This window comes from Equus quagga, chromosome 9 (genome assembly GCF_021613505.1).
Source record: "Equus quagga isolate Etosha38 chromosome 9, UCLA_HA_Equagga_1.0, whole genome shotgun sequence".
In the NCBI taxonomy this organism is placed as follows: Eukaryota; Metazoa; Chordata; class Mammalia; order Perissodactyla; family Equidae; genus Equus; species Equus quagga.
Window position 1 is genome coordinate 92,239,838 of NC_060275.1, and position 14,860 is coordinate 92,254,697.

At 38.8% G+C, this 14,860-nt stretch overlaps 1 protein-coding gene across 1 annotated transcript in view; it reads right to left on the reverse strand.

The window, feature by feature from the left end:
* Window positions 1-7,214, reverse strand: part of SLC1A3 (solute carrier family 1 member 3) — a 74,677-nt gene extending 67,463 nt beyond the window's left edge. Inside the window, exons 1-2 of the mRNA XM_046672403.1 lie at window positions 7,100-7,214; window positions 5,284-5,555 (exon numbers count right to left, since the gene is read on the reverse strand). Of these exons, the coding sequence (XP_046528359.1) occupies window positions 5,284-5,464 (181 nt within the window). The 5' untranslated portion in view covers window positions 5,465-5,555; window positions 7,100-7,214. The remainder of the gene's footprint in view (window positions 1-5,283; window positions 5,556-7,099) is intronic.
* Between the last annotated feature and the right edge of the window lie 7,646 nt (window positions 7,215-14,860).

Sequence of the window (14,860 nt, forward strand, 5' to 3'; positions counted from 1 at the left end):
GAAATCTGCTCACCATTTTTTGAATTCCTGTTGTTCAACCTGTGTGAAGAAGCCCTTCTCTTGTAAGCTGACAGGATGTCAGTGTGGGTGCCAGACTGTGCCCACACCACTAACTCTAGCAGTTGGCTAGTTTGGTCCCACTACTGGTCACTTCAGCACAGCAGCTGATAGTTAACCACATGGTTGAACCTGTTTGGCTGAACTGACTGACTCAGCTAGACAGTGCGTACGTGTCCAAGGCACAGAACAGCACTACAGCATTTCCGGGAGATGAGTACTTTTAGTCATAAAGAAGGGCCCTAGAGTTAATACTGTTCTGAGAAGAGACTCATAGAGCAGCTTATGCAGTAGGATAACCCAATTCATTGATTATAATTCATTTAACTTTCCAAGATAGAACTTGTCCTTGTTCAGTCTGCAGATCACAAGAATACTTTCCAAATCTCTGTTGACAGTGAGCCTCTTGCCCTGCACCTCCACTGCAGTGGCATCCCTCATCTCCAACTCAACACATCCCCAAGTGAACTTATTACGCCCCCTTCCCAACCTTCCTTCCATATTCTGCCTTGGTCACTCAAGCCAGACATCGGACCACTGACCTGCAGTCCACCTTTTCTGTCAAGTCTCACATGCAATTAATTACCAAGACTCAGAATTGACCCTTGTAATGAGGTCTCAATTCAACCTCTCCTTTCCATCATTCCTGTTGATGGTCACTGCACATCCTAGCTAACTGCTGTATTAAAACAAGAACAGACATTCCCTGAGGGCAGGAATCAGCACCCAGAACAGTGTGGTGGATAAGAGGATGAACTTGGAGCCAGAATGGTGGATTTGAATCCTAGTCAATATGCATCAGCTGTGGGATAAGTATCTGCGCTTCAGTTTCCTCATCGATAGAATGAAAATAAAAATACCTCCCTCCCTGGCTTGTGGTGAGGGTTAAATAAAGCTAATATACTAACAACCTCTTACAACAGTGCTTGGCACAGTGTAAGTGTTCAGAATATATATTCTACACGGAACGACAGATGAGGAAACCAAGGCTCAGCAGTTCAACGACTTCTTTAGGATCACACACCTATTAAACAATACAGCTGGCATAGGAATCCAGGTCTATCCTTCACCAAAAGCCACGCTCTTTTTTTCCCTCATGGCACATCTAGGGCTCCCAATGTGGTTGTTAATAAGAAAGTGGAACCTTTAAGTACTAACGGAGGAAGACATCATATATTATACAGGACAGTATGCATAATACGATCTCATTTAAAAAGTGTCTAGAATTAATTACAAACTTCTCTATTACTGCCTCTGAACCTTGTCTATCCCTTTGTCATCCTATTTTTCATCCATGTCTCCAACTAAATTACCTAACGGCAGAGACTCCCCTTTGCTTAGGACAAGGCCAGATACGCAACATGCAATATGTGTTAAATTGCTGAATAGCATTGAATCTTCTTTTAAAAAAATAACCAATATTTATTTAGCACATAATAGATAATAGTAGATAATATATGAATGTGGTAAAAGGATATAGAAACTTATTTAGAGGAAAGTAATATCCCTTCCATCCCATTCCCCACATATCCAGCTCTGATCCCAACAGGCAGCCATAGTGACCAGTTTCTTGTATATCCTTCTAGAGATATTATCGAACTGCATTGAATTTTAGTGCAATTTAAATTTATTGTCAGAGAGTATTAGGGAATGTTGGGAAATGCTTTATACAAGTTTAACCAGCATGTTTTCTTTCCTGAAAAGTCGCCAGTTTCTCTCAAACCCATATAAAGGACTACCTAAACATAAACTTCGTGTGTGTGTGTGTGTGTGTTAAGACTAACAGCAGAGAAAGGTGTTTGTGACCTCCCTTAGGTAAAACCACCATCTAATTCTAGGCAATTCTATTCACTGATTCCCTCCCCTCAAAGCTGATCTTATGACCTATTTCTTCATAATTCTTTGGCCTGAGATCCATTTTTATTGTGCTATTCATTCCCTAGACATGGAAAGAGTGGCATTCAGTGGCTTGAACATGACAAAGGACTTTCCCTGTCTTTCAGGGAGATGTCTGAGGTCACTCTAACACAACTTACCACATTTTGAAATGAGAAAGTGCTTCCTGGAGGAAGAACGACAGTAACCACTCTTCTCAGTGTGGTTTTCGTCAGACAGATGTCTACAACAGCCCCGGAAGACACTTTACCTAATGCATTATCTAATAATGAACTCTCTTAAAGGGACTTAGCACTTGGCACTGCCTTTTCTCAGGTTGCTAACCTACTCGTGTTACATGGGCTTTGCCGTAGCATGGCACATTCAGACTTTGACATCACTTAGAAATGACGTTAGAAATGTCATTGCTTAGAAATGGCACAAAATTGCACAAGTGTTCTACGCCTGTGCTTGTAGAGGAATTGGTACCGAAATATTTACAATTCTCTGTTTTATTCTGAATATAGGGATTTAGAACATATTCAGGAGGAGTGTCTCTACTCCTCCTCAATATTTTTCTAGTTTCCAATTCCATATACTAAATACATATTCATTTTATTTCAAAAAGACAAAAGAAAACAGATTGAACAAAAAATTCACCCCAATATATAGATTTTCCCAGTCTTTTTTACTAAAAGCTATCAAAACCTAAGAATTTGAAAACTAAACAAGAGCTATAGTTCTTCTCATCTCATCTTTGGGGAAAAATAGCTATTTTCTTCTTCCTTGCTAGCATCTTTCCAGTTTTTTCCTATGTTGCAGTATATAAATTCGAGAGTTGATGTCCAGATGTGCTTTCCCTATTATCTCTTTTAGGACTGATATAGACATGGTACCCAGCAACAAGCTAAATGGAGCTGTTTTTTCTTCTGGACCCTCAATGGAAGCTGTACCAAGAGATAACTGAAGGATTCTTCCTTCTCTCCTAAATCTGTTTGCTACTAAGTTGTTATTTGCGATTCCGAGTCTTTGGGGTAGACTCAGTGGTCTCTCTGACTATCAATGAGCTCTTTTCATTTGCTTCTTTGTTAGTGCCTTCTTCTTGTTATTTCTACCTCCTCAGTTCCATTAGTAAAGCCAACCACAAGGGCATCCTGCCAAGTTGTTTACCCCAGCTCAGCCAACTCATTGCAGTTCTCACAAATCTTAGGAAAGTCTTCACTGGACTAGGAAATGATCCCAGAACTCTTAGAGAAAATGGACTCAAATCTTGGCATTATCTTCCTTCTATTAGAGATGTTATTTCTTTGTAATATTTATTTTCTTCTATCAATCTGCTTTCCATGTTCATGTTTTATTACTTTCCATTTCTCTCTTCTTTAACTGAAACATTTCTGTCATAGAAATTGAACTCTTGTGTTTAGAACACCATTCTGAATAAGCATTCTGCATCTTTTCCAAACATACTCGAGTATCACTGAGCTCTATGATTATACATATAGGATTACAAAATAAATGGATATTTGTTAAATGAATAAGAGGGACATGGCTTAATCATTTGTAGGAGAATTATAAGTTTTCTGCTGAGTTTAATTGGGTAAATCATATAGAAAAATGGCAATACTATGTGAATGCATCTAGTATTACTTGCTAATTGGCTTCTACCAAGACATAGCAGCATTCTTCTTCCTGGCATCTCTTACAAGATGTCAACTAGAGGCAGGATGGCAGAGAAGTTAAGTTAAAGGCCTCTGGCACTAGACAGCCTGAGATTGACTTCCAGCTGTAGCATTTACTAGCTGCGTGACCTAAAGCAAGCTGCTTGATTTCTCCATGCTCAGTCTACTCCTTTGTAAAATGAAGAGCACAGGACTCATACCTACCCACTCACTTCACAGGCGTGTTTAAGGATAAAATGAGCTAATATATGCAAAACACCTAGAAAGTCACTGAAATAGGACCATATAAATGTTCACTATTATTATTATTATGTAGCTATTGCTTGGCTTGACAATGACTATAATTCAAAGCAAAAAATGAGGCGAGCATACCGAATTTTACATTGACTTTCAAGGCAATGACATGGTACTGAAATACTGCTTCCAGGAATGTATTCAAACCTGGAAACCTACTAAAGAAAGGCATTACTTCTCTGAGTCAATCAGGATACTTTCTCTTTGAACATCTCTAAACTTAATGGAACAGTCATTAATCACCAACAATTACTAAAAGGAGCCAAAGATGTGGCAATGGAATATATCTACAGTCTTTGTGATAAACTATACTCTTCTGCTGTATTCCTAGTTGTCTAAAATTTACAAATCCTATTTTTTTGGATAAAGCTATAATTAGACCTACATGCTACAGGAATTTCTTAGTTTTTTTTACGATTACCTCTTTATATTTGATGGCAAACTCCAAGATAGAGATTAAAACTGTATGTGTATGCCTTTTTTTTTTTGTGGCAGATTAGTAGATATTAAAGTTAGAGCAGTTTTTACAACATGGCATTGGCCTGTTTACCAGCTTAACAATTTCTATATTGGTTCAATGAAAAATTTCGAATAAGTAGTTTTCTCAGCTGTATTTTACAATGCCACTCATAAATAATAAACTATAATTTCAGATACCAATAAATCCAACAAAACGATAATGGTTTATCAGTATAGATTGCTGTCAACAGTGCTAAATTAGCAAGAGACCGAAATGTTTCAAAAAAGGTATAGCTATTTATGGCAGGTGCTTCAAAGCAATGAATGAAAGAGATCCGTGTTAACTTTTTCTCCAATTTACCTTTCCCAGTCACTGGGTGAGACAGTGCAAACACATAAAAGATTCAGCCTCTATATCTAAGTGTTGATACTCAGCTTCAAATCAGTACCAGTTAGAAAATAAGTACTATTAGGGACCTGTATCTCACTTTGGGTATACTAATTGTATAAATTAATTTTAAGTGAAAGTGACATTGTATAATGATTACATTTTGGCCACCTCTAGCTTGCTTGCTTGTTTTTATTGTTACTTAACTGCTTAGGCCTAATGATTAAATTATTACTCTTTTATCCTTACATTAGATGGGAAAACATTTGATTTATTTCCCTTCTCCACATAATCAACTGATTTGCATAATGCCTAATGATGCTTCTTTCATAGTCCCATGTGTTTATCATATATTGCTCCAAACATGCCAACAAACTGTCATTTAATGGGAAAAACATCTTGAAATTCAGAGAAAAGCCTGGGCTATCGTTCTGAATACCAACAATCAGTCCATCTGATAATATTCCCAGGCAGCCAGATGCCCCAGAGAAACAAGATCCAGTTTTTTTCGGTTGTTATCAAATGACTTACCCACAATGACGGCGGTGACAGTGAGCAGCACAAAAGCATTCCGAAATAGGTAGCTTTTAACATCCTCTCTTGTGATGTTCTGTACTTTCTTCTTGGCCAAGAGTGTGCGTTTACGGACTCCTTGCTGGAATCTCTCCATCCTGCCCCCCATCCTGGGCTCTTCTCCATTGCTTTTAGTCATATTTTACTTCTCTAGGAGTTGTCTCTTCTTTGCACTTCAATGTCTCAGAATCACCCCCAGAAAGCCAGACCTCTGGTGTTAGAGAACACAACTATAATGGAAGAGAGAAAGACAAGAGTTTCAGCCTGTAGGGGTGAGAAATCAGGGAGCTCCACCACAGGGCAACATGCTGGCAAACTGCATAATCTCAGTAGGAATCAAGGGCTGGGAGAGCCGCAATGCCAGGTTTCAAGGCTAGAATGTACATATTTCCCCAGACCACGTGCAAAAAACAGGCATAAATTCAGAAAAGACTAGCAGAAATTTGTGTTCTATTTTTAAAAATTTGTCTTCCTCCTCCAAAGAGGCTATAAAAGGGTTCTTCAGAGCTGGATATGGCTGAGCACCCCCTACCTCAGCCCTATTCCCTGGAACCTAGCCGAGTGCTTTGCATAATGTACACTCTCAATAAATGTCTGATTGAAATGAAGGCACAGGAAGTGCTCATTAATTACCTCATGACTTAGGCTGTACAGAGTGAAGGCATAACCAGGTCAGTAAAATGAATTAAAATATTGATATTTCACAGTTGGATCTTTCTGTTATATATAATAATGATTTTCTTCATTAAGAAAAACTCATGATAATATCAACTAGTAAAAATGGTCATAAAAAGAACACAAATACTCGCAGGAATTGGGAAATACATTTTACCATTTTACAGGGTAACTTTGTAATTTTTTCCATGAAATGAGCAAAGTACTCTGGACACAGCTATAAATTATCTGAAATCATAATTCATTTTCATCTTTAATACAAGCAGCAGTACAAAATAGCATTTGTCTTTGTGGCAAACACACTGGAGTCTTCTAAGGAAATTCAGCATTTTACAATTTAGGATTTCTAGTACAGATGAAGATATGAATCCAATTTTCATTCCAAATATTACAGTGTGCGGTTTCCAGTTTCTTTAACGTGCTCTTAGGTTATTCAAATATATCTAAGTAAATCTGTCCTTGGTGGAAATCAGCTGTTTTGAAAAATCAGGGGATTCCTCCTGCTGCTTTTCAAGATTTCTAACGCATAATCCTTCCCATGGTCAATCCAACTAAAAATCAGTCGTGCCTGTGGACGTGTGTAGCTGGCAACGCAAGCAGCCAGCGTGTGTCTCGGTCGGGGAGGCAACCGGATCCAAGTGCGGAAAAAAAAGACTTAACAGTTTTGACTTTTAAATAAAATTGCAGGTTGGGGTCAGTGATAATAAGACCTACAACTTGTTTAATACTTCACAGCAGATTAAAAGTTTAGGGAGAACTGAAGAAGGGGAGACGCGAGAGACCAGGTTTTTTTTTCCTCTAATCTCTGATTCCCTTTACCAGTCACTTTTAAACAGACCAGCTCAGCCTTGATTCTTTTCTAGACCTCGAACCACCATCTGCCTTCAATCCACTCTAAATGACTCAACTCCAAATTAAGAGAGGACACGGCGTAAGTAAGACACCCCACGCTCATTATATTAAATTACTAACACGGACTTCATCTACCAAAATGGCTAGCTTTTACTCTCGCTACTCCTCTTCTGGAGAAACAAAATACATCGGCAGAGAAGTGCAACGAGAATCTAAGCCCAGCAGGAATGTAGGACGTTAGACTTACCTTTCCTGATTTTGTAACGGGTGGAAGATACCCCAAGCAATGACAAGGTGAATTCCCCAGGCGGTACAGCAGAGTAGCAAAACGCAGCGAGCGACGCATGCATGTGCTCTGAAACGGCAAGTTACTATCACGGCAACTTAAGAAAAGGGGAGGAGTCTGTGCCCGGGAAAAGGGGAGTGGGGAAAAATGAAAACACCACGGGGAAGGAGGGGGAAAACCCAAGGTTTCTGGAATATTGATTAATCTTGGCTCACCAGAAGCGTGCTTGCTGGCTTTGTTTTGCTCCTTAGACCACTTTCACGCTTTGTCAGTTCACTTTCATTAGAAATGCAAAACCGGGATCAGGAAGAATTGAAGAATAAAGCGCGCACACACTCAGAAAGCTGGAAGTCTTGATTAGAACGTTTCAAAGAAGACTGTTCTAAGGCTAAATTTAATTATCTCACGTTGTTGCAGGTTTCCTCTCCTTCAGGAAACACGACAGTGTGCTCTTTTGCCTGTTACGACAGCGTCCCCCTTTTAGAATTGGGGAAATAACTGACATTTCTTGGGAAGACTCGGAACACAATCAAGTATGGAGAGAAAAAAATGCTTACCACAGTTCTCTAAACTTGCCTAAAGTTACCCAAAACGCGAGATGAGACATGTCTCTATATTAGCAGTTTAAACTCTCTTATAACAAATCTAGTTGAGCTCTAACTGCCTGCATTGCAAAGACTAAGAAGGTAAGAAACACAAAGACAGCAGGATCTTTGCTCAACTATACAGTGAAAAGCGTTTTAAGACTAAGAGTGTAAATGCACACTTGAAGTTTTGTGATTTTAAAAGAAAAGTCACTATACAGATAGATGCCTCAATTTTCAAAGATGCTAAATGTCTCCCCCTTCTCCCCCCTCCCATCCCATGATTTTTAGGAATTAGAAAATTGTCGTTGTCTTGAGAATATAGCTTGCATTTCTGGTCCACTTCTCTTAAGAAGGAAAATAGACTGTTAAAATAGATTTTAAAAAATTAAAAAAAATTTTTGAGCCTGACTCAGCTCCAAAACTTAGAATTTGTTTAGCATGAAGAAAAAAGTTTAACAGAAACAAAAACCCATACCAAAAATTACGGCTACAGTTCTGTATTCTTGTTCATTAAATCTCATATTCCTCAGGCAAAATCTGCTAATTCTGGTGTCTCTTATCCAACATGAAAGTGTATCTTTTTCCCTCATTAGCAAATCCAGGGAGATTCTAAAGCCATGTCTCCTGCCAGCTTCAACTGTTCCATGTGCGTCCTTTTGAACGGATGTTGGTTGGATAGCTGTGGTGAATGATGTAAGTGCTTTAAAATCACAAATTAGCAGCAATTATAACAACTTTAAAATTTGGTATCATTTTAAGAGTTTATTGGAAATATATACTCTTAGCAGTCCTAATCCTCGGTGATTTTTCCCTTCCTCGGCTCTCCTAGGTCATTTAGCATCTGTACCACATTGTTTAATGCTCACTTATACTGTCTTCCACTGCTTCTCTCTTTTTAAAGTCAAGTTAAATTTTAGCTTCTCAACTAAATTTTAAGTTCTTTGAGGGCAGGAATAGGTCTTATGCCTGATATGTAGTACAACGAAATAACTCTTATAAATGGATGGCGTAAAATAAAGGTATGAAACACAATGCTTTTCAATTTTCTGTGTTAAAACAAAACTACTTGTTTTTATGTTGGCACTTCTGGCCTAAGTGGATGGAGCAGATGGCATTTCTCAACACCATGAGTACATTTTAAAGCGTTTATTTACTACGCTCAGTCCTAGCTGAGCCGTGGGTTTAAGACTAATTTGTCCACCTTTCTCGAGGAAGTAACCTGTGTTTCAAGACAACTTAAAAGAGAAATCATTACATGATTTTAAATGGAGTTTCAAGCCAAATGGATTTCCGTTTTTTAATTCTGTTTTTTCATAGGCAAGAAAAAGGACTAGAAAAACCACACTTTGGTTAGCACAGAGATGAGAAGACCCTAGTGCCCCTTCTTTTTTCCTTTTTTCTAATCGCTAAAGCTTGGTTAAAAACCATTTTATTATTTTAGTTTGCACAGACGTTACGGGAGTCTGGTGTCCCCTTGGGAAGGGTAGTAATTCACCACTGAAAGTTTTGTTGGCTGTAATAAAACCTAATGAGAAAATGAGATGCAAAGAGTCTCAGTTCAGAGTTCATCTGAATTATAAGATTTTAGTCCAGGGGAAATATTGGGAATTACTTCTCTAAGAACCACTTTCTCTTTTGGAAAGCTATAGCAATAATGCCCTTGGGGCAACATAGGTTTACTCAACACATATTTCTACTTTTTCCCTGACGTTATAAATAAGACCCTTGAGTGTTAAACATTTTTTTGGTTCATGGAAATACTAAATAAGTGAAAGATCAAGAAATTATGAACAAGCCTCTGTATGCTGTATTTCATTTAAAGCTACTCTGAGTGGGAGACACAGAGCCAGGGAACCATATTAATTTTGGTATTCCAGAGTGAAAAAAAACCCACACGTGGCAAATGCTGCTCCTTTTGCAAAATCTTCCGAGAACTTTCTTTAAAGATACTATTATAAAGTATGTTGTAGATAAATTCTTTTTTTTGAGAAAAAATATCACTATAACAGTAAACAATCAAATCCAATCTATCCTTGAATGGCCTGTTCCCATTCATTAGTTTGCAGAGTGAGGAGTCATGATTAATAAGTAAGCCCTGTAACACAGTACAGAATAGTCAAATTTCAACTTTCAAGATAAGAGAATTCTGGAATTTGAGGAAGAAAATGGATTAGAAAAACTTTTAACCTTCCAAATATTTTGCACTTTTATTTTTAATTTCGTGAGGGATTTTGTCATTCCTTGTTCAAATAGCTTGTATCTTAGGATCACATAAAGAATGTCAATTCTCCCTCTACGATTTGGAAATTGTAGAATGTTGAGACCATGCACGGGAGCTGACTTGCTCTAGTGAAGTACTAGAGATAGTAGTAGAAGTGGTACTTGCAGTAGTTGGTCTTTTGTTTTGTCTTAATTTTTTTCCTTCTTAGGTTTGAATGTAAAAAGCAAAACAATAAAGAATCTGTGGTGAATTCTGGTTAGTTGGATTTTTAACGGACTGGGTTTATCTTAAACTCATTGAAGCGTGAAAAACCCAACCATTGAGGTGAACTATAATTAACCATTATCATATTCATCCTTTCACTCAACAAACCTTGAGCAAGTACTATGCTCCAAATACTAGTCCCATTCCTCTAGGAGCCCACAAACATGCATCTGTAGTTATTACGCAGTGGGCAATGGAAGGGCGCCACAAAGTGTTAGGGGAACTCTGTGCTGAGGCCTATTGACCAGGTCTCCCTACGAGACTGATTGCTCCTTGAAGGAGCTGTGGCTGGCTCAACATTGTATGTACAGAGGACCCCAAACACCAAATTAAAGAACTTGAATTCTAATCCTAGGCAAGAGGGAGCACAGGATTTAAGCACAATTAACTAAAAAATTAATTTTAGGAGCCAGCCCCATGGCTTAGTGGTTAAGTTCCGTGTGCTCTGCTTCAGTGGCTCCCGTTTGTTGGTTTGGATCCAGGGGGTGGACCTACTCCACTTGTCAGCCATGCTGTGGTGGAGATCCACATAGAAAATGGAGAAAGATTGGCACAGATGTTAGCTCAGGGCTAACCTTCCTCAAGCAAAAAAAAAAATAATAATAATTAATTTTATTTTTAGATTGATGAAAAGCCTTTAAGTGAACAAGACTTGAGTTAGGAAGCTGAAAGTGGGGTGAAGGGGCATTTACAAACTGAGATAGTTCACACTCACATTTAAAAAAATAGATGCCATGAAATCTCATGGTATTGAGGCCCTTCAAGGGATAGGCCAGCATTGAGTTGAGATTCCTCCTTTAGATGAGGTGTGTATTCTCCAGGTCACTTGGCCCGCCCACTTCACTTGGTTTAGTTACCAGTGTGTTCCTCTAGCATGTTCTAAAGTTTTGACCTCTGTTGGAGTTTAAGAAGTGGTCTGAGCCAAGGGCCTGGACCAGGGAACTCCAACATAAGGAGGAAGAAGAGCAAGAGGGGCTCCCTAAACAGATCTGAAAATGGTGAGAAGTTATTCCAACCATTTGATCACAAGTTAGCTAAGAGCTGGACATAATGGTGGTTTAGAGGAATTTAACACATTTTCTCCATACTAAAGCAAAAGAGGGTTTGCTTTTTAATGAAGATTTCATAAGTGTTATTGCTATTAGTTATGACTTATATTGTGAAATGGCATCCTTCCCAGTTGTTCAACACGAGCCAAATCTCTGAAGGACCAGAATATTGGTTTAGTTGGGAAAGATTTTGTAGGTTAATTGGAACTAAAGCCTTCAGCTGAGTGTTAGCAACAATAATAGTCAACATTTTTAAAGGACTTACAGTATTAGAAACACTTTTACACAGGTTATCAAATTTAATCTTTGTGACAATGCTTTGAGGTACATTCTATTATTACTGGTCCGATATGCAGATGTTGACATGTAGTTTCGTAGAGATTAAGCAATTTACCCAGGATTACAGTCAGTGAGTGACAAGAGTTCTTAACATTTCTTGGAACTTTAGTTTCTCATCTTTTTCCAAAGGAAGTCTCTGGCAGCTTTTATTAAAGACAGATAGAAAAGAAAGTAATGAACATTAAAAGGAAGGCCTACTGTCTGTTATTTCTTCTGGGAAGTCAGTCCTCAAGTCCCCGACAGGGTTGATGGCCCCTCCTAGGTGCTCCCAAGGCTCCTTGGGCTTAATTTCCAGAGTGATCACCACCCTGTACTGCAACTCTCCCTTTCTAGACTGTGGGTTCTTTGAGAGCAGAGCCTGTGTTTATAACTACTGCATACTCAGTAACCAGTACAGAAGGTGTTCAGTAAAGAGTTGCTGCATGAGTAAGTGGACACAACACAGCCACAAATATGAGAGATTTCATGAATCCATCTCCAATTCTAAGACTTAGGAAAAGGATATCAGTAAAAACCAAACAACAACAACAACAAAACCAGTGAGATCCTTTTTCAATCTTTACAATATAAAATAGATCTAAGTGTGGCTGCTGTAATTGAACTGATCTGGGGTAGGGGTCAGAGCCTACCTCAGTGTCCCCCTCTTCTCTCCCCCAGGTGGGCCCCTGAAGCACCTCATCAATCATGGATTCCACCTATCATTCTTGAAAACGAGGATGGATGAGGAAGTCAATTCTGCTTGTGCCATGATTCTTTAGTGCCAGGTCCAGGTTTAGAACTTGGGTCCTCCCAGTCCTGCTCCCATTGTGTTTTCAATCACTAAACCACATCTTCCTCCCGTCCCAATTTTGAAGGTCTCCTGTAAAATGAGGTTAGGCTAGATTATTTTCCTCAAGTCCCTTTCCCTATTCATATTCCATGATTCTAAATCATGTCGTGCCAATAATGGGCTTGCCCTATCCACTTCTGTCTATTTGGTTAAGGACACAAATTTTATATGCACTCAATGATTAATGGCTTCTCATTAGATTTCTCTGCCACAAATTAAACACAAACATATAAACAGTCACCAAAGGAAGCTTATTGAAGGGCACGGGTTTTTATGAAGCACAGCAATGACATGAATCTTTTATAAGTGTTTGCTAGTATAGAATCATAATTACAGCAATCAAGACAGATACACATCTTTTGTAAGGAGAAAAAGTAATTATAATTTAAAAGCACACAGCTCAAAGTTGCCATCACAAAAACGACTATTATAGCAACTACTTCGCATTTGGACATTTTTTTGGCAGGAGGTCTGGGCATTGTTTATTGTGAGTCAGAAACAGGCACTGAGAAAATATGCAAATTTTTTGAGCAAGGCAAAATGCAGCTTTGAGTTGAGAAAACAGGGTGAATGGTGGAAACTGTCTGGGCCTTGAACACAAATCAACCTTAGCAGCTGAAATAATTTTTGGTCACTGGATGCTGTTACAGTAATCTGGAGGAAGGTCAGAATAAAGTTATTTTATGCTTTAAAACATACATTCAAGATTTGTGCTGTACCCCTGAGTCAAAGTCCATCTTCTGCTAATGCTGTGTCTAGGGATTGATTCTAAGTAGAAAGACCAGGGAAGAAAACCTCCCAAATGCTTACCCATCCCATTTTCCTCAGCTGGGCAGGAGAATTGCTGGCGCCTCTTGAGGCAGTTCACCTCTGGGTCACAGAAGAGGCAAAGGCGATTTTCCTTCTTCACCCAGCTACCTCCCCGCACAAGATCGCACCTGCTGATGAAATTAACTCAGGGTGACCAGTTCATTCCTGTCAACAGGCCTCCGTTGTAAAAGGGTATTTCTATTGGAATTGCATAAGTCCAGTTAGTTCTTCAAAGTCTCTTAACATCAAAGGTAAAATCAGAGGAGATAATATGGCATTGGAGAAAAATACACTGAGACTGGGGTTGGGTTGTGTAATCCTGGGCAAATATTGTGGTCCTCCCCTCCGAATGAAAGGTAAGACAAGAACTGGATTTCAAACTTTTTAAAAACTCTTTGTTCAAGTAAAATCTCACGATGAAGCAAACAGCAATATGGCACATCAAGGGTAAGCCTAACGAGGGGGTAGGGAGCCCAGAACCACTAGATTGGCCCTTCCTCTGGCTTCCCCTCCCCCTCCATCTTCCCTTGCCCTCACTGCCAGCGTCTGGACCTTGAGCAGATTCCCAGAGCACCATATGGAAATGACTGTTTCAGGTAACTTGAAGGGCTAAAATTCTAGGAATAACATTCTCATAAGGTGGAATAACCTCTGAGGAAGAAGACAAAAGGCATAAAGTAAACTCTAAGAACCCCATGGTATTAGTGATGCCTTGATTAATAAATCGTATAGAGTCATGACTTTTTAAAATAAATTTAACACAGGTAAAATGTGTAGGGGTATGTGTTTCAGGTCTCAGGCCTCGGCCTAGTGCGGAGGGTGGTGAAGAGACTGGACTGAGGGACTGGTCATACTTTTTTGGCCTTGTGACCTAGCTAAGCCCCAGGACAGATGTGGGAAATGAAGCACAGCCAAGTTAATGGTTTGCCCAAAGTCAACCAAGTGAATGTCAAAGTCAAGACCAGAACCCCATGTTCACTCCCAGCCCTAATCATTTTCAGAGAAACATATTGTCCTATAATACCAGTTGCATTCAGTGAAAGCCTGGTATGATTTGATTCATTTATGAGGCAGATGTTTTCAAATCTAATGTTAAAAAGCTGTGTTGTCCAATATGGGAGCCACTAGCCACATGTAGCTATTGAGCACTTGCATGTGGCTAGTACAAACTGAGATGTGCTGTTGAGTGTGAAGTATACCTTGGATTTTGAAAAATTAATCCAAAAAAATGTAACGTATCTCATTAATAATTATATTGATCACATTTTAATATTTTAGATATTGGGTTAAATAAAATGTATTAAAATCAATTGCATCTGTTCTTTTGCTTCTTTTGATGTGACCAGTAAAACATTTTAAATTACATACGTGACTCACATTATATTCTATTGAGCAGCACTGTTATGCAGTGATTTCTTTCTAGTGGAGTCCTTGCATTTTATAGAGAAGTCTTTGGAATTGGCAGAACTGGCAATCCCCTCTTCAGCCCATTCTCTCCCAATTTATTTAAATAGATTAACATGTGGTGAGAATATTTTGGTCCATGCACAGAGGTTTATTGCTAGTGGTAATAGTAATAATAATAAAAATAGCTACCATTTATTGTCCCTTCTATGTGCCAGC